This window comes from Nomascus leucogenys, chromosome 19 (assembly GCF_006542625.1).
Source record: "Nomascus leucogenys isolate Asia chromosome 19, Asia_NLE_v1, whole genome shotgun sequence".
Lineage (NCBI taxonomy): Eukaryota > Metazoa > Chordata > Mammalia > Primates > Hylobatidae > Nomascus > Nomascus leucogenys.
In genome coordinates this window covers 75311481-75332255 of record NC_044399.1, presented here as the reverse complement: position 1 = coordinate 75332255, position 20775 = coordinate 75311481, and the positions used below count along the sequence as shown (strand labels likewise).

Below are 20775 nucleotides of genomic sequence, written 5' to 3'. Positions count from 1 at the left end.
GGCTACAGTGAGCCACTGCACTCCAGCATTGGCAACAAAACAAGATGTTGTCTCAAAAAAAAAAAACAAAGTACACTCTGAGAAATTTTTTTTTTTTTTTTTTTTTTGAGATGGAGTCTCTCTCCATCACCCAGGCTGGAGTGCAGTGGTGTGATCTCGGCTCACTGCAACCTCCACCTTGCTGGTTCAAGTGATTTTCCTGCCTCAGCACCCCCAGCAGCTGGGATTACTGGGATTACAGGTGCGTGCCACCGTGTCCGGCTACTTTTTGTATTTTTAGTAGAGACGGTTTCACCATGTTGGCCAGGCTGGTCTCAAACTCCTGACCTCAGGTGATCTGCCCGCCTCAGCTTTCCAAAGTGCTGGGATTACAGGCGTGAGCCACGGCGAATGAACCAAGAAATCTCTGTCATGTTTTCAGTGGGTAAGGGAAAAAACATAAAGTATCCATGTGAAAATAAAGTTTCTCTTCATGTCATTACAATAAAATGATGAGGATAGCCACCTCCAAAGATTTAGCAGATTAAATGAAAAAGTATGCCTCTTATAATGAGGTTACATGACCATAGGGAGCAAGTAGGTTCCATGGAAAAAGATGGAAAAAGATGTGTGTTACAGCAGTACCCAGAAAGCTACAAAAGCAGTGAGCCTGAAGAAGAGAACATATCCCACTCCTACCACGGTGTCTGATCTCCACGCCTCTGCTTCACAACTTAGTCCTCCCAGCACTTCTTGGGTGCTTCAAGAGAGGAAGGAAATGGTACAGAAACGCAGCTTGTACATAAAGGGCACAAGCATGTAAGCATATGCACACATATGCATGTGTGCATACAAATGCAGAGAAAAGGCCTTTTCATTTAAATGGAGGAAGCTGCCATGTCTACCTCTATAAGCAAAAGTATTAATCATCCACCGTCTGGTTTTAATCCACACGTTCCTGATCCTGCATTTGAATGTATTGTTATCGGGGGAAGAAGCATTTCAGCTCAATCTTATTCACCAGCCAAAAACCTGAAAATGTGAAAACCACATTGGTAGAGTACCTTATTGGGGACCCAGAAAACTGAGCTGAGCTGCTCTTTTATTTACCTTTTTTTTTCTTTTTTTAAAATGATGAACAAATGTCAATTTCAGGGGCACTGAGATTAGAAAAAGCTCAGGCTGGGTGCTGTGGTTCACGCCTGTAATCGCAGCACTTCGGGAAGCTGAGGTGGGCAGATCATTTGAGGTCAGGAGTTCGAGACCATCCTGGGCAACATAATGAAACTCTGTCTCTACTAAAAATACAAAAAAAATTAGCCGGGCGTGGTCAGTGGGTACCTATAAACCCAGCTACTCCGGAGGCTGAGGCAGGAGAATCGCTTGAACTCGGGAGGTGGAGGATGAAGTGAGCTGAGATTGCACCACTGCACTTCACCCTGGGCAACAGAGAGACTCCTTCTCAAAAAAAAATAAAAAAAAAAAGTTAACAGCTCAAATTACAGGCCCTTCTTATAGTGACACTATCCTCAGGGAAATTAGCACCTTTTCTTCTGTATTTTCCAAAGAGATCCAGCCACACACAACCTGACTGACATCAGCCTGTCAGATGCAAGACTGGGCACCCAGGTGCATCCCTTATGAGCACTTACAAATGAAATGGCAAGCCCAAACAGCAAGCCTTTCCCTCCTGTCTCTGTTTTGTTTTTGTTTTTTTTTTTTGAGACAGGGTCTTGCTGTGTAACCCAGGCTACGGTGCAGTGGCACGATCACTGCTCACTGTAGCCTCGACCTTCCAGACTCAAGCAATCCTCCCACTTCAGCCTCCAAGCAGCTGGGACTACAAGCATGCGACACCATGCCTGGCTAATTTTTATTTTTTTGTGGCGACAAGGTCTCACTATGTTGCCCAGGCTGGTCTCGAACTTCTGGGCCCAAGTGATCCTCCCGCTTTAGCTTCCCAAAGTGCTGGGATTACAGGCATGGTGTCACCGGGTGTGTCTCCATTCTTCTAGTTCATGCTTTGCTAACAGTAAGGGAAGGGTTTTAAAAAGCGTTTGTATGTATCTAAGCATGTTTCTTCCACTGTTTGTGCTGGAGACCCTCCCCCCTCCTAAGGTTTAACCTAAAAAGGGTCCCAAAGCCCATATGTGGGCTGAAGTACCTTCTTCAAAGCCATTAGTCACCAACCTTGCAGTCTTATTCCAGACTGCACAAGGGGCCACCCATGACACAAAAACTCTGGCAAGATTAGGGGCTAGCAAGAGCAGAAGAAACCGCAATACGCATGAGACTCCCAGGAGAACAGTGACTAGTGCTGGTAGGGAACAGACTGACAGACAAAGCAGACAGACTCTAACCAGGCCTCACTCTGTTTTCGATGCAACACAAATGTTTTCCATTAAAAGTTCCCTGCCCCACAAACACTCATACATGCAGCTATGAAATCCACATACTTAACTTCTGCTTTTCTGGCACACTGACCCAACTACCTCTCCTGTTCCTCTGGAATAGAGCAAAGATGAGGGTAATCAGATTTTGGTACCCCTATCACAAAGGTTAGTGGAACGGAATCACAATTAGAAGCATGCTTACTGAGTACCATCCAACATGAGTATGACTGAGCAGGCCAAAGGGAAGAAGGCAGAAAGCATGGACTTTCCTTTTGCCAAAACCAATCCTGTCTAGCTTTGGATCTTACTGTTTGGCTCTTACGCTTTCAGCTTAAAGTTAGGCTTTGCTTTGTAGTAAAGTCTGCAAATGATCTTCATCAGGAGGTGTTGGTCACCAATAAAACCAAAACAGGCAAAAACCTCAGAACACTCATTACAAAGCCTGCAAAATGCTGGCTGATTTGTAATCTGTATTTCAAATGCTTAGAACCAGCTGGGTATTGCAATGGTGACAAGAAGCTCAATTAGAAATCCCTAAACCATCAGCAAGCTCTCCTCCCACCACCAGTAGAACCTGGCCCAGGTGCATTTCTAACCAAAGTCACAGAAGTGGGACACATAAATGTTTGAGTAATTCCTTAAAAGAAATGAAACCACAAATAAGAATTTAAGGCAGTAATAAAAAGGAGTGAACATTGAAAAGAAGGGAAGAAGTTAATTTTTTAAATGGCATGTGAGAAATAAAAAGGAAATCCCCTATTCAGGGAGCTCTGGAGTTCCCTAATTGCACAAGAGCAAAGGACACCCCCCACCGAACATGTATGCCTTGTTAAGCAATTGCTCAACCTACACTCATTGTGCAATTTCAATCTTCCAAAGTTTTCTGCTGCACATATGCAAACCACGTTTTCTTCTGCATTCTAGAATTAAGAACAGTTTATCATTCTTCTCTTCACTTTAGAGAGGGGTGTATGCATGAGCCAAAAAAAAAAAAAAAGAAAGTATTGCTAGATAAGCATTCACTACAAATGAGGTTTTATATTATTTCATCTGGTTATTTCTGAGTTTACTGGTAGTTAAGAAACACTTGAATTCACTCTTAGGCAGCTAAAGATTCCTTTTTCCTGTCATTGACAATAATGATATCACAAAAAATAGCCCACGAAAACATCAAACCTTCAAAAGCCTTTGTCCTAAATGATGGCAATTCTAGAATATTTGAAACAGTTAAAAGTGGAAGTCCCTACTGTGTAGTCAAAATTCCACTGGAAGGCTAAGCGCCGTGGCTCATGCCTGTAATCCCAGCACTTTCGGAGGCTAAGGCAGGTAGATCACTGGAGATCAGGAGTTGAGACCAGCCTGGGCAACATGGCAAAACCATGGCTCTACAAAAATTACAAAAATTAGACAGGTATGGTGGCGTGCACCTGTAGTCCCAGCTACTTGGGAGGCTAAGGTGGGAGGATCCCTTGGGCAACAGAGCAAGACCCTGTCTCAAAAGAAAATAAAAAAAGTTTGCTGTTCAAGACTATGTTAAAAAAAAAAAAAAGGCAAACCAGTCACAGACCACGAGAAATATTCACAGGATGTGTATCTGACAAGTTTTTGTGTCAAGAATATATGAAGAACCCTTATAACTCAATAAGAAAACACCCCAATGTTTAAAAATGGCCAAACAGATTAGAACATTTCCCAAATGAGGATATAAGAATTGTCAGTAAACTCATAAAAAGATGCTCATCATTATTCAGGAAAATGACTATTAAAACTACAGCCAGGCACAGTGGCTCACGCCTGTAATCCCAGCACTTTGGGAGGCCGAGGCGGGTGGATCATTTGAGGTCAGAAGTTCGAGACCAGTCTGGCCAACATGGTGAAACCCTGTCTCTGCTAAAAATATGTAAAATATTAGGTGGGTGTGTGGTGGCATGCTACAGCTGTAATCCCAGCTACTTGAGAGGCTGAGGTAGGAGAATCGCTTTAACCCAGGAGACGGAGGCTGCAGTGAGCTGAGATCAGGCCACTGCACTCCAGTGTGGGTGACAGTGAGACTCTGTCTCAAACGAACAAACAAAAAAAACCCCCGAAAACATAAAACCAAAATGAGATACTACTTCACACTTACTAGCATGGCTAAAACTAGTTGGCAAGAATATGAAGCAACTAGAACGCTCACACATTGCTAGTGGGAGTATAAAAGGGTGTAATCACTTCAAAGAAGTTTGGAAGCTTCTTTTAAAGTTAGATATATACTTAAATGACTAAGCAATTCTACTCCTGGATATTTATCCAAGAGAAATGAAAATATATGACCACAAAAAGACCTGTACATTAATGTTCACAGCATCTTTTTCATACCCCTCCAAAATAAAAACAGCCAAAATATCTATCAACAAGTGAATGGATAAACTGTAATATATCCATACAATGGAATACCACTCACCAATAAACGACTGAAAAAATATAATGCACAATATGGATGAATCTCAGACGTTATGCTGAGTGACAAAACAAAGATATGAGTATATACTATATGATTCCATGTATATGAAATTTTATAACAGGCAAATCTAATCTATAGTGAGAATAATTAGATCAGCAGTTGCCTGGGGCAGGGAGTAGGATGGGGGATAGAGGCACTCGGGAACATTTTGTGGAGAAGGAAATATTCTGTATCTTGATTGAAGTGGTCCTTATGCAGAATATATAAATATTCTGTATCTTGATACGGGTATATATACACCTATAGATTCAAATGTATACATTTCATTGTATGTAAATATATATTAAGTTGATTAATCAAGTAAAGGTATTAACTATAAATTTATTTTTAATTAATTTTTTTGAGACAGATCTCACTCTGTCGCCCAGGCTGGAGTGCAGTGGCGCAATCTCACTGCAGCCTCCGCCTCCTGGGTTCAAGTGATTCTTGTGCCTCAGCCTCCCGAGTAGCTGGGATTACAGGGTGCACAACCACACCTGGTTAATTTTTGTATTTTTAGTACAGACAGGGTTTCACCATATTACCCAGGCTAGTCTCGAACCCCTGACCTCTGGTGAACCGCCTGCCTCGGCCTCCCAAAGTGCTGGGATTACAGGTGTGAGCCACCGTGCCCGGCCTTAAATTGTTTTGAATATCTAAAATTATGGGCTGGGTACAGTGGCTCATGCCTGTAATCCCAGCACTTTAGGATGCCAGGGCAGGAGGATCACCTAAACCCAGGAGTTCAAGGCCAGCCCAGGCAACTGAGCGGGACCCTGTTTCCACAAACAATTTAAAAATTAGCCAGGTGTGATGGTGTACGCCTATAGTCCCCAGCTACTCAAGGGACTGAGGTGGGAGGATTGCTTGAGCTCAGGAAGTCAAGGCTGCAGGGAGCCATGATCGTATCACTGCCCTCCGCTCTGGACAACAGGGCAAGACCCTGTCTCAAAAAAAAAAAAAAAAAAAAAAAGTAAATGTAACTATCAAGTAAAAAAATATATTCTTTTACATATATGATATTAGTAAAGAAAACTAAAAAGGGTGAGACAAAAAGTACCAGGGCAGAAGTTTAAATCAATGTTTTTTTTTTCATCATACATTCTCCTCTTAACCAATTTTAATTTTATATTTATTAAGTCTTGAGACAAAGGTTGTATGTATGTATGTAGGTAGGTAGGTAGGTAGGAAGGCTAGGCAGGCAGGCATGCTAACATAACTGATCCTTGTTTTTTTTTGTTTTTGTTTTGAGATGGAGTTTTGCTCTGGTTGCCCAGGCTGGAGTGCAGTGGCACGATCTGGGCTCACCACAACCTCTGCCTCCTGCGTTCAAGCAACTCTGCCTCAGCCTCCTGAGTAGCTGGGATTATAGGCGTGCACCATCAAGCCTGGCTAATTTTGTAGTTTCAGTAGAGATGGGGTTTCATCATGTTGGCCAGGCTGGTCTCAAACTCCTGACCTCAGGTTGATCCGCCTGCCTTGGCCTCTCAAAGTGCTAGGATTACAGACATGAGCCACCAAGCCCAGCCTTTTTTTTTTTTTTTTTTTTTTTTTGAGACAGAGTCTCACACACTGTCACCCGGGCTGGAGTGCAGTGGCGCGATCTCGGCTCACTAATCTTCAGGTTTTCATATACCAGTCACCATCATTAGTCACTGTTCATCTATAAGCAATCTTGCCTCCAAAGTTTGGAGTCCAGGACATTGGACCTAATCTTCTGGTCCTTAGACACTGCACTGCCACTACTCTTGTATTTTTGCCCTTGAACACACCTCCTAAATGACGTAGATAAGACTACATATATTTAGTACCACTCAGAGCACTCTCAAGTCTCAAGGATTTATCTAAAAAAAAAAAAAATCAAATTCTCTCTTCAAAGACTCAAATTCTAGACTTTGAGGTGCTTTTGAATCCAGGGCATTCCAAGATTTGAAGAACATTCAATCCAGAGGGAAAGATGCTGATAAATTCAGTCTTGAGCATTCTATTCCACTCATATGAACTTTTCCTTCTTTGTTTATCCTTGGGAACTATTCTGAGTCCCTTTAAATATCTATGAAATGATAGAGAGGGAGGTCTAAGAAGGAGAAACTATCTCAAAGGGTAAGAACAAAAGACTTATGTGTAAGGCTGCCTGAGATGGCATCGTTTATAATACAGATAAAAGTCAGTAACTTCCTATAAAACGTCTAATGATCGAGGACTAAACAAATATTATGATATATTCATACAGTATTGTGCAGCTCTTAAATTCATGTTATAGGCAAACATGAATTTAAATGTTTATTTAAATTTAAATTAGTTTATTGCTAAGTGAACAAAGTACATTACAAAACAAAACATAAAGTTTGATTCTATTTCTGTTAAAAAGCAAAAATCGGCTGGGCAAGGTGGCTCATGCCTGTAATCCCAGCACTTTGGGAGGCTGAGGCGGCCAGATCACGAGGTCAGGAGATGGAGACCATCCTGGCTAACACAGTGAAACCCTGTCTCTACTAAAAATATAAAAAAATTAGCCAGGCATGGTGGTGGGCGCCTATAGTCCCAGCTACTCGGGAGGCTGACACAGGAGAATGGTGTGAACCCGGGAGAGGCTGAGCTTGCAATGAGCCCAGATTGCGCCACTGCACTCCAGCCTGGGCGACAAAGTGAGACTCCATCTCAAAAAAAAAAAAAAAAAAAAAAAATCAGTGCTGGACATGGTGGTTTGCACCTGCAATCCCAGCTATTCAGGAAGCTGAGGTGGGAATACTGCTTGAAGCCAGGAGTTCAAGACCAGCCTGAGGAACACAGCTGAGATCTTGTCTCTAATAAATAACCAAAAAACTTCACTTAGATCCAGTCATCCATCTACCTATCAGCCATCCTTCTAGGTTGGAACATATGGAGCAACATGGAACAAGAAACAGTAGTTATCTCCGGGTAGTGGATCAAGAAAATCTTTTCTTTTCTGTATTGCTAATCTTGATTTTCCTCTCTTTTTTTGAGAAAAGGTCTCCCTCTGTGGCCAGGCTGGAGTGCAGTGGTGCAATGTAGGCTCAGTACAACCTCTGCATCCTTGGTTCAAGTGATCCTCCCACCTCAGCCTCTCAAGTAGCTGGGACTACAGATGCACACCACCACACTTGATTGATTTTTTAATTTTTTATAGAGACAAGGTCTCATTATATTGCCCAGGCTGGTCTTGAACTCCTGGGCTCAAGCGATCCTCCTGCCTCAGCCTCCTGAAGTACTGGGGTTACAGGTGTGAGCCAACATGCCTGGCTGCTAATCTTAATTTTTAAAGTATTTCTAAACGAACATTTATTTTGTAATACAAAGATTATTTTATTTATTTTTGAGACAGGGTCTTGCTCTGTCACTCAGGCTGGAGTGCAGTGGTATGATCACAGCTCACTACAGCCTCAACCTCCTGGGCTCAAGTGATTCACCCACTCAACCTCTCAAGTAGCTGGGACCACAGGCGTAGGCCACCAAGCCCAGCTGATTTTTTAAATTGTTAGTAGAGATGCTGTGTTTCCCAGGCTGGTCTCGAACTCCTGGGCTCAGGTGATCCTCTCACCTTGGCCTCCCAAAGTGCTGTGATTAGAGGTGTGAGCCACCGTGCCAGGCACCAAATCTTCATTTTGTTTGATTCTAGTATGTAGATATGGGATTGATTTTTGTATAATGACTTTATATCCAGCAACTGTGCTCCATTTACTTATTAGAATAATTCTAATAATTTATCCTTTTTGGGGATTTTCTAAATGTATCATGTTATTATCTACAAATAAAAACAGCTTTATTTTTTCCCTTCCAACAGTCTTATTAATACTTCATTTTTTTTTTTCACATCTTACTGTACTGACTAGGACCAACACAGGACTGAATGGAACTGGTAACTCATTGCCCTTATCTTATTCTGTTTCTTGAGCTGCTTGCTTGGTGGTTATGTAGTTGTTTATTCTCTGAGAAGACTGAGGAGGGCAGATCACTTGAGGTCAGGAGTTCGAGACCAGCTTGGCCAACATGGTGAAACTCCATCTCTACTAAAAATACAAAAATTAGCTGGGCATGGTGGCAGGTGCTTGTAGTCCCAGCTACTCAAGAGGCTGAGACAGGAGAATCGATTAAACCTGGGAGACTGAGGTTGCAGTGAGCCGAGATCATGCTACTACACTCCAGCCTGGGTGACAGAGCAAAACTGTCTCAGAAAACAACAACGACAATGACAACAACAAAACTTAGCTGGGCGTGGTGGCATGCACCTGTAATCCCAGCTACTAGGGAGACTGAGGCAGGATCATCACTTGAACCCAGGAGGTGGAGGTTGCAGTGTGCTGAGATCGCGCCACTGCACTCCAGCCTGAGTGACAGAGTAAGAGAGTCAGACTTCCCATCTCAAAGGAAAAAAAAAAAAAACCAGCCAAGCGTGGTGGCTCATGCCTGTAAGCCAGCACTTTGGGAGACTGAGGCAGGTGGATCACCTGAGGTCAGGCGTTTGAGACCAGCCTGGCTAACATGGCAAAACCCCATCTCTACTAAAAACACAAAAATTAGCCGGGTGTGGTGATGCGTGCCTGTAGTCCCAGCTACTCCAGAGGCTGAGGCAGAAGAATCACTTGAACCTGGGAGGCAGAGGTTGCAGTGAACCAAGACTAAGCCACTGTACTCCAGCCTGGGTGACAGAGCGAGACTCCATCTCAAAAAAAAAAAAAAAAAAATCCTTAATGACATCTGCAGAGGTCTTTTTGTCATGTAAGGTAACATGTAACAGGTTTTAGAGATTGAAGACATAAACCTCTTTGGGGTGGGGGTGTTACTTTGCCTACCACAAAGGGTGAGGACAGCTCATGAGGCAGACGCAGACCACCACTTGGAAGCTTTCTCACTGCTACAAATCAGTACCATTCGCAATGGTTCAGCAGTTCAGAGAGGTCTAAGGCAAATTCCCACACTAAATGGAAAGTGGCCCAATGACAGAATTTCTTCTTCACATGGTAGCTCCAAGAAGGTGACAGGATACTGCAGTTATCATTTATATGAAAGAGACTGAAAAAAAAAAAAACTGAAAACTAGACATGAACGATAGCTCTGAGACAGTAGCTCCACTGTATACAGAACAGAAAATGTAGAAAATAAATTCATTTATTGACATTGCACACCACTTGGTCACCCTCCCACTCCCTTGAGGTTAATGACTTGCTAATACAGGTTATTCTTTATCCAAAATGCCTGGGACCAGAAGTGTTTCAGATTTTGGAATATTTGCATTTTATACTTACTGGTTGAGCATTCCTAATTGGAAAATCTGAAATCAAGCTTTGGATTTTAGAGTCTTTTGTATCTCAGATTTTTGGACTAGGGATATTCAATGTGTATAAACTCTATACTTGAGCAGGGGATTTCAACTATTGTCTATGGGCACACTCTGGGAGGCCAAGGCAGGAGGATCACTTGAGCTCAGGAGTTTGAGATCAGCCTGGGCAACACAGTGAGGCCTTGCCTCTAATAAAAAAGTAAAAATAATTAGCCAGGTGAGGTGACGCTTGCCTGTAGTCCCAGCTACTCAGGAGGCTTAGGCGGGAGGATCGCTTTAACCCAGGAGGTCGAGACCGCAGTGAGCTATGGTCACACCACTGCATTCCATCCTGGGTGACAGAGTGAGACCCTGTCTCAAAAACACAAAGAAACAAGCACAATGGACAGGCACGGTGACTCATGCCTGCAATCCCAGCACTTTGGGAGGCCGAGGTGGGCAGATCACTTGATGTCAGGAGTCGGAGACCAGCCTGGCCAACACAGCAAAACCCTGTCTCTACTAAAAATACAAAAATTAACTGGGCGTGGTGGCAGGTGCCTGTAATCACAGCTACTCGGGAGGCTGAGGCAGGAGAATCACTTGAACTTGATAGGCGGAAGATGCAGTGAGCCGGGGGATCATGCCACCGCACTCCAGCTTGGGAGACAGAAAAAAATTAAAAAATAAAAATAAAAATAAATAAATAAATAAATAAATAAATACTGTAGACAAGGTATCCAGTGAGAATCTACCTAATCTGTTCAAAGCAAGTATCTTTCTTTGTTCAAAGAAATGTAAGTGACCAGCATCAAATTGTAGAAACTAAAGCTGAGGTCTAAGAAAACAATCTGCAATATATTAATAAAAAGGAGAATGTAGCACACAAATAGAGCAACAAATTATATTTTGGGGAAAAAAATGCCAAATGAAAAAGAAGGTACTATCTGCTATATTCTTTCAACTGAATTTATTTTTAAAGACAAGGTCTTGCTCTGTCCCTCAGGCTGGAGTATGGTGGCACAATCACAGGTCACTGCAGCCTAGACTGCCAGGGCTGAAGTAATTCTTCCACCTCAGCCTCCTGATTAGCTGAAACTACAGGTGTAATACCATCAACCCTGGCTAATTTTTATGTTTTTTATAGGGACAGGTTTTTGCCATGTTGCCCAGGCTGGTCTCATACCCCTGGGCTCAAGTGATCTGTCTGCCTTGACTTCCTGAAGTGCTGGGATGACCAGGCATGGGCCACTGCTCCTGACCTTCAACTGAATTCTTCAAATTATAGACTCTGTGAAGTATGCTAAATGAAAAATGAAAAAGCAAAGACAGATATAAGGGGACCGAGGCCAGGTACAGTGGCTCATGCCTGTAATCTTAGCACTCTGGGAGGCTGAGGCGGACAGATCACCTTGAGGTCAGGAGTTCGAGACCAGCCTGGCCAACATGGCAAAACCCCGTCTCTACTAAAAATACAAAAAAATTAGCTGCGTGTGGCAGCGCGCACCCCTGTAATCCCAGCTACTCGGGGGGCTGAAGCAAGAGAATCGTTTGAAAACTGGGAGGTGGAGGGGGTGCAGTGAGCCAAGATCACACCACTGCACTCCAGCCTGGGCGACAGAGTAGGACTCCATCTCAAAAAAAAAAAAAAAAAAAAAGATATAACGGGACTGACTAAAAGGCAGGCAAAAAAATAAAGGTTATAAGATATAATGTAAGAGAACAAATAATACAATAGAAGACTTAAAACCTGAACTAGAAGTAGTAAAGAGTAGAATCAATGCTATAAAAATATATAAAGAAGACAAACTTGAGAAACCTTCCTAGAATGCAGAAGAAAAGCAAAAACAGATTAAAGTGATGACAGAAAAAGTGACATATAGGACAAAGAATGCAGATCTAATATATCAGGAGAGCAGAAATTACTGAAGAAAAGAATAGAACAAAGAGAGTATTTGCACTCAAAGGCATATAAGGTGAAAACTTTTCTGGTTCAAAGATACAATGCTAACATTAATGCCAAATCAGTGCTCTTGAAGCAATGCCTTCACTGGGATATTACCAGCTCAACAAAACTCAAGAACTCCTCAAATTCAATTATGGTGCCACTCACATCTTTATATATGGCACAAACTGTCTCTCAAACTAGGAAGATATCTGCCTTATGTGTCTGGATCTCCCAGGCTGTGTTGGCAATACGTGTTTCGTAAATATCTGCAGAATAAGCATCAAGGCAGGACCAAACATGAGACTAATCTCAACCAGTAATAAAGCTGCTCACATTGCTGCCACTGATGAGCACTTGAGATATGTTTTACATTTCCTAGTAGTGAACACTAGAAGCCGGAGGAAATGTTTATATTTTTCAAATTTCTTTTTTCTTTTTTTTTCCAGACGGGGTCTTGCTCTGAGACCCAGGCTGGAGTGCAGTGTGGCACAATCATAATGAGCATCAAACCCCTGCACTTAAAAAATTCTCCCGCCTCAGGCTCCTGAGTAGCCGGGACTACAGGCGATTGCCACCACACCTGGCTATTTTTAAACTTGCTTATAGAGACAAGGCCTCACTATGTCACCCTGGCTGGTTTGGAGATCCTGGCCTCAAGTGTTTCTCCCACTCTGGCCTTCCAAAATATTGGGATTACTGGTGTGAGCCACCATGCCTGGCCCTTTTGCAGGTTTTTTTTTTTTTTTAATTTTTTATTTATTTGAGACAGAATCTCACTCTGTCACCCAGGCTGGAGTACAGTGGCACAATTTCAACTCACTGCAACTCCACCTCCCAGGCTCAAGCACTTCTCATGCCTTAGCCTCCCGAGTAACTGGGATTACAGGTGCCCACCATCATGCCTGGCTAATTTAGTAGAGACGCGGTTTCACTATGTTGGCCAGGCTGGTCTCAAACTCCTAGCCTCAAGTGATCCACCCGCCTCAGCCTCCCAAAGTTTTGGGATTACAGGCGTGAGCCATCATGCTACGCCCACTTTTGCAGATTTCTAAAAGATTAAGAGTTCCCAAAGATTCATCTCTTAGGTTGGCCATGGAAATGACCCATATGAGCTTATTATCATTCTTTTCTCTTGAGCCTCAGTACCCTCTTTTACAAAATTTGAAATGGCTCACACCTATAATCCCAGCACTTTAGGAGGCCGAGGCAGGAGAATCACTTGAGCCTAGGAGTTCGAGATCAGCCTGGCAAGATGGTGAGACCCCGTCTCTATCAAAAAAAAAAAAAGAAAAAGAAAAAGGTTTTTTTGTTGTTGTTGTTTTGTTTTGTTTTTTGAGACGGAGTCTTGCTCTGTCACCCAGGCTAGAGTGCAGTGGCACGATCTTGGCTCACTGCAACCTCCGCCTTCTGGGTTCAAGCAATTCTCCTGCCTCAGCCTCCCGAGTAGCTGGGATTACACGGCCCGCTACCACACCTGGCTACTTTTTCTATTTTTAGTAGAGACAGGGTTTCACAATGTTGGCCAGGCTGGTCTCAAACTCCTTACCTCGTGATCCACCTGCCTCAGCCTCCCAAAGTGCTGGGATTACAGGCATGAGCCACCATGCCCAGCCAAACTTTTTTTTTCTTAATCAGCCAGGCATGGTGGCACATGCCTGTAGTCCCAGCTACTCAAAATACAAAAAATTTAGCTGGTCATGGTGGCATGCCTGTAATCCCAGCTACTCGGGAGGCTGAGGCAACAGAATTGCTTGAACCCGGGAGACAGAGGTCCTGCCGAGGCGGGAGGATTGCTTGTGCACAGGAATTTGAGGTGGCAGTGAGTTATGATAGTGACACTTACTCCAGCCTGGGTGACAAAGTGAGACCCATCTCTTAAAAAAAAAAAAAAAGAGGTAATAATACTTACATGGTAGGCTTAGAGAACTTAACGAAATACTGTACAGAAGTACCTAGCTCGGGGACTGATACATGATAGATACTCAGGAGATGTTATTTTCCCCTACCGTGGATGGAGAATAATAAAGCAGAGTACCACTTTTATATGATTATATGATGTGGCCAGGGAAGCTCTCTTTACCAAGGTGACAGAAGGGAGTGCAAGAGGCACACAGCCAAGTACAGAGTGTTCTCGGTTAAGAAAAGAGCAATTGCAAAGACCCTGAGGCATGAGTGCTTGGTTTGAGGAACAGCAAGGATGTCGATGTGACTAGAGCACACTGGGTTGAAGGACAGTAGGAGGACCTGGGGTCAGAGAGCTTGGGAGCAGGATGGAGGTGGGGTCAGATAATGGAGGGCATCGTAGGCCCTGTGAAAACTTTGGACTCTAAGTGAGAGGAGCAACCATCAGAAGGTTTTGAACTAAGAAATGACATGATCTCACTGATATTTTAAAAATAGACTGAAGAGTAGAAGCGGGAAGGAACCAGAGCAACCAGTCAGAAGGCATTTCAGCAAACTGAACCAGGCACAGTGGGAAGACAGATTTGTATCTGTATGTGTTCTGAAGGTAAAGAAGACATTACCTGCTGATGGATTAGATATGGAAGTGTGACAAAGAAGTGCCAAGAATAACCCCAAGCATTTTGACACAAGCAGCCCAAAAATCAAAGCTGCCATTTACCAAGATGGGGAAGGGTAAAGGAAGACCAGGTTGGCGGGTAGCAGGTGGGGCAGGATTCAGGAGTTTGGATTTGGACATGTTAGGTTTGACACACCTATTTCACAGTCGTTGAAGTGGAGACCTACCTTAGTCTCACTGAGCCGCGACTGCTCCCTAGGTAGCCTGTGGATCACTACACAGGCTGAGGGCTGGTCTGCTGGCTCTGTGTTCAGATACGTGGTATCTGACACTAGAGCTGAGAGAGCTGATGAAGATGGGGCGAAGGAAGAGTCTGAAGCTGGTTAGGACTCTTCTACTCAGCACCTGTCCCACACTACAAGACAGCTTCAATAGCGAACTCCCAAAAGCATCCTCTGGAATCAAGACCACCTTGTGATCGCAAAAGAAAAGTATGAGGATCCTCTGGCCCAAGCCATGTCATCCAGTCTCTCTTCTAACTCAACATCTTCCATATGTATAAAACAATTTGTTAGCTGTCCTCAGCCTCACATACTACAAATCCCCATTATTTTCCCATTCTGAGACTAGAAGAGCAGAATTTCACTCTAAGTTTTTGTTGGAAAGGCATAAAATAAGTATTCCTCTTGGGAAAGAGGGGTTCTCTGATTCCCAAGATATAGTAGCCATTAAATGCATCCAAGGAGTATGAGTTTTTTATATATCAATGTCTAGAACCTTAAGCTACTTACAGCAATTTAACCAAAGGGAATATATGCTCAAATTCCGCTACAAGAAATTGATACACTATTCGTAACTGTAAAAAAATTGGGAACATTCTCTTGGTTCAATAAAGCAAAGATTGGTTAAAGAAATCTTGGAATATAAAAGCATTCTGGGTAACTATAAAAAATGATTCCATATAAGAATATATTAAAAATATTAGGAAAAAAGCAGATTACAAATAGTATATACAGCTGGGCATGTTAACTCAGACCTGTAATCCCAGCACTTTGGGAGGCTGAGGCAGGTAAATCACTTGAGTTCAGTAGTTTGAGACCAGCCTGGCAACACGGTGAAACCCCATCTCTATAAAAAATACAAAAATTAGCTAGGTATGAAAGTGGGTGCGGTGCCTGTAGTCGTAGCTATGTGGGAGGGTGAGGTAGAAGGATCACTTGAGCCTGGGAGGCAGAGGTTGCAGTGAGCTGAGACTGTGCCACCATACTCCAGCCTGGGCAACAGAGTGAGACCCTATCTAAAAATAAAAATAATAAAATAAAATAAAAACAAATAGTATATATAAATATTAACATAACCTCCAGTTTTATTGAAAATGAAAGTGTGTGTGTGTGTGTGTGTGTATATACTAGAAATTAAATACGATTATACATGATCAGCAAAATAACAGTGCTCTTACTTCTGGGTAGAAAGAAAGATTACGGATAATCTTTCTTCTTTTTATTTGTGTGTGTTGTCCAAATTTTCCACAGTGAACAAATACTCTTTTATACTAAAAACAGTTTGTGTGTTTGTTTGTTTGTTTGTAGAGACAGGTTTCTCATGTTGCCCAGGATGGTCTCGAACTCCTGGGCTCAAGCGATCCGCCTGTCTCCGCTTCTCAAAGTGCTGGGATTAAAGGTGTGAGCCACTACAACGGGCCAAGACTTTATATTCTACATAGTCTCTCATATTTGTGGCTCATGTTTGGAATTTTTACTGTTTTTTTTTTTTTTTTTTAACATCTCCCTATGTCCCTAGTATATACTTCATCTAGGTCAAAAGACTTCCTCCTGAGAAGACATTTGTGGAGCCTCCCCGAAGGCCTGTCCCCCAGGGGATGTGATGCTCACTACTCTGCAGAGAAGTCAGTCACAGGGTATTCCTGCCTCCACACAGCACTTCACTCCCAAGCTCGGTGGCTACTACTTCCCTAGCCTAGTAACTGTTATTACACATGGGAAATGTGAAGTCGACTGGACTACCCTACTCTTTACCTGGCTGAAAACCCAACTGTTAAGCAGAGACTAAGAGCTCCACAGTCCCCATCAGTGCAACAGGGAATCGGCTTTGTTTTCTATAAACAGACAGGCAAGAAAAACATTCAGGTTAAAACACAGTCCTCAGAGGAAGGAAAATAGAAACCAGGCAGCGGGGAATGCTTCATATTCCTACAAGTTTTTTTTTCTAAGTTAACACATGGTGTCTGCTTCTCTCTAGTCACCTATTTATCACTCTCCTCCTTAGAGAAGGGAAAAAGCCCTGGCTGTTTTCCTAGTGCAGAGTTTTGTGGCGGAGGGGGGCGGGGAGGAAGGGGGAGAAAGGAGGGTGCTTTAAGCATGATGCAAACCATTTGGAGCTGAGTGAGAGCACTGCCAACACAAGCTGCACTATTTAAACAAGTGAGGAAATGATCGTATATACAACATGCCAGCGAGCACACACACACACCAAAGGAAGTCGAGAGGGCTTTTTTTTTTTTTTCAGGACACAGAGCTGGATGTCAGCGGCTAAAAGGTCGATATTTTCCCTTAACACCCTTCTCAATGACTTAATCATGTTCCATTTGCACAGAAAACTTCCCAAGAATAAAAGTCTGGAGAATTAAGAGGAGGGGCGAATGGGGAGGGATGTTTGCCCTGGGGCTGACCTTATCCGAGGTTTTCTCCACGTAGCAGGGGTCCTGAGGGGCAGCCAGCAAAGGGACAAAGCCCGAGAGAAGCCGATCCTCTTCCAGGATAAGAAGGGTGAGGTCATCATCCGGGTCCTTGTACAGTGGCACCTCAGACTGATTGACTGCAGTCAGTATGTTACAGAAATCAGCCAGCGTCGACCACACATCCACAGCAACACTGTGAGAAATAAGGTAAGAAAAGAGCAGCTCTAAAGAGGGGCCAGTAAAAAAGAGTATTCTCAGTACTTGTGAGCAGGGAAGTACTTGCAGCAAATGTTGTCTAGGCCGGCATCTGCCAGGAAATCATACCCCAAAAATGCTAGGAAACAAAACTGTGCCCAAGGCAGCAATCTGAGGTATGTGTATGTGGTTCTATGCAAAGTTGAAATTGATTAGGGGGAGTTTTTAATCCTCATCAGAGAGGAAAAAGAATTTAGAGAATCAGCTGCCTAATGCAGGGTCCTGTCATCTTTCCAGACAGTGTGCCTGAAACGCTTATTCAAACACTCTAGACACCCAGTGCCTGAGGCTGCTCCCAGAATTCCCCACTGCTGTCCAGCCAACTATATGCCACACAGACAGCAACTGAGCACCAGCCTCTCCTCCTCCAGCCACAGCCATGGAGGGTCTAGTCACAATACAGCAAGAGTCATGTAGGTTTTCCTCCTACAATGCTTTAGAAATCTCTTCCCTATATATAGGCAGGCAATCAATCAATCAATCAACCAATCAAACAAACAAACAAACAAAAACCTCATTCCTGGCCCATCAAGATCCTCACAGGAAGGTAAAGCCTCTTATCCACAATTCATCAGCGCTGCCTCAGCCATTCCATACCTCTCTTTCTCTCATTTGTGGAAGGTTAGATACAGGGTGACCAACCATTTCAGTTTCTGTGAGACTGTCCCAGCTTTAGCACTGAAAGTCCCACATCCCCAGAAACCCCCCAGTCCTGGGCAAACTGGGATGGCTGGCTGTCCTAATTGCGTATCACCAGGTCCTGGCTGAACCTGAGAAGAAACCTTGAAACTGCAAAGTTTGGCTCTCCTTAATTGAAATTTCAGGGTAGAATTATAAAAAAAGAGGTTCATTTCTCTGTCACCATCACTTGTCAAAAATCGACTGTGGGTCAGATTCCTGCTTTGGTGGGTGCTGAGGATCTATAAAGTTTTTTTTTTTTTTTTTTTTTGCCTGCCCAGGTATACTACGAATTGTGGTAAACATATAGGGCCTGCCAAGGCTACAGACTTGGCTTTCTTCTCCAGGAAAGCACCTAACCAGGAGTCTGGAACAGATAGTATCCTATGAATGCTAAGTTTTACTCTAAAAGAAGAGAGATGCATAGGAGAATTACAAAGAAAAGCTTCACAATTAGATTCATGAGCTAGACTGGCAAGAGGCAATATGTAAAGAGAGCTGCAAGAATCATCCTGGGCGGAGTGTGGTGGCTCACGCCTGTAATCCCAGTACTTTGGGAACATGAGAAGGGAGGATCACTTGAGGCCAGGAGTTCAAGACCAGCCTGGGCAACACAGTGAGACCCTCTCGCTGAAAACAACGAAGAATCTTCATCCTGGAATCTCCCCAGTGGAGTTACTGCCTATGAGTCCTACTAGGGAGGGGCCTCAGATCTAAGCAATTTGTTTCTCCTGGAGACCAAGAATCTTTGGGAGATGGCAGAAAAGAATGCATTCAAGGGACATGCCACCGAAGTTGACAGTGGGGGAGAAAGTGGTGCAGAGGTACGGGAACTCCCTGACTGGCTCCAGGTGGAAGGAGGCTGCAATGGTTTATTTACTGTAATCATTGCACTAGGAAAAGGCAATGAAATGAAACATCTTGTTTTCAAGAGTGTCCTGGGAACCAGACGGAACACAGCCCCATTAATCACACAACGGCACATAATCAACACACGTGTACTGCAGAAGTAACTTGCTTCACAGGCTTTACCCAGGAAAAAGAACATGTTTGGGAAGAATCACCGGAGGGATGAGTTTTCTAAAGCCTCTCTCAGCACAGACACCGACAACCAGACTCATTCACAAAGCTCCATCTTTTGGCTCAGCCGGGTTTGGCTGTCAGAAATGTTTAAATATGGAAAAAAATAAACAGTTGCAACACGTTTCTGTGCAGAGATCTGCCTGAGCTCCTTTGTGATGTAATGGGAAACGCAGCATTCAGGCTACCAGCTGTAGAATAAACAGAACTTCGAGGGTTAAAAGGAACTGAACTTTCCACGACCCCATCTGCAGAGAAGAAAATAATAAGAGGAATGATGCACTGCCCCACAGCCCTGATAGTTTATCCTCCGGTCCCGGCTGCAGAGACAAGCACCGGATGTGATAGGGCTGCTCAGGGCCGCCTCCGAGGTTAGTGCTGCCCATGGGAGACGCACAGGGAGGCTCTTCCAGTTCCCCGCTTCCTCCCCCAGTGCCCTGCTGGCCACTTGAGCCCACTGCCTGAGTCTGATCCCACAGCACTGGTGAGCTTTGGCCAACAGGCACTGCTCGGCTGCAGAGCAGCAATTTGGAAAATAAACAGGAAAGACGACAGTGAGAAGGAAGAAGGTGAAAAGTCTCCCAGCTGAATTCTTGGCTTGGGGGCCCTGGTTGGTGCTGTGCAGGTCAAGGCTGCTGCAGGACATAGTTGGGGGTTGGGGGTGGTGTGGGCAGCAGCATCCCCAGCCAGAGAGAGGCGGCCGAAAATTACCCACGGCTGCCACAGTGGGAGGCCCCACATCCCTCTCTCATCCTCCCACCCCTACCATCTTGGATCCAAGATGAAGAAATATGTGGTACCATGTGGTTCTCATTACCATGCTCTCCTGTCCCCTAAGGCTCAGATAAACCAAAACTGACTCCTCCCAGAGACTGCTGGCCACCACTAGGGACCCCTGCCCACATATGCCTTTTTGCCCATTACCACCCACCTTGTACCAAAACCTTAAGACTCACTGCAAAAATAAGGTGGATGAGAATCCCTACCTCAATGTTGATTTGTAAGAAAGCAGCTGATGCCAAAAGACATAGGGAGTGCCCAGAAATATAAATAAATGTGGTCCAAGAGCCAAGCTAGACTGTGCAGAACCAAGGAAACACACAAAATGCTTCAAAGAGAGGTCATCTCTGCTCTGGTTAATTCAGATTGGTCTTGTACTCTGATTGTGAGTAGCTGTCTTCTTCTGGTGTTTCAGTGGGATCACCCAAACTCAGTTCACATTCATATCATCAGTTATCTCCTTTCATCGAACACCACAGACATGAACACAACTATCCAGAGACCCATGGGCTACACAGTGACTATCTACAGGAGTGAGGGAGTGTCAGGAAACTCAAAGGAAGAGGTGCTTTGAAAAACCAGGTGAGGGCCAGGCGTGGTGGCTCACGCTTGTAATCCCAGCACTTTGGGAGGCCGAGGCGGGCGGATCACAAGGTCAGGAGATAGAGACCACGATGAAA

General features: G+C 43.9%; 1 protein-coding gene across 4 annotated transcripts in view; it reads right to left on the bottom strand.

Moving 5' to 3' along the window:
• Positions 1 to 20775, bottom strand: part of SMG6 (SMG6 nonsense mediated mRNA decay factor) — a 239887-nt gene that overhangs the window by 92950 nt on the left and 126162 nt on the right. For all 4 annotated transcript variants that reach the window (XM_030800159.1, XM_030800156.1, XM_030800157.1 and 1 more), the window contains exon 13: positions 17294 to 17495. In XM_030800159.1, the coding sequence (XP_030656019.1) occupies positions 17294 to 17495 (202 nt within the window). The remainder of the gene's footprint in view (positions 1 to 17293; positions 17496 to 20775) is intronic.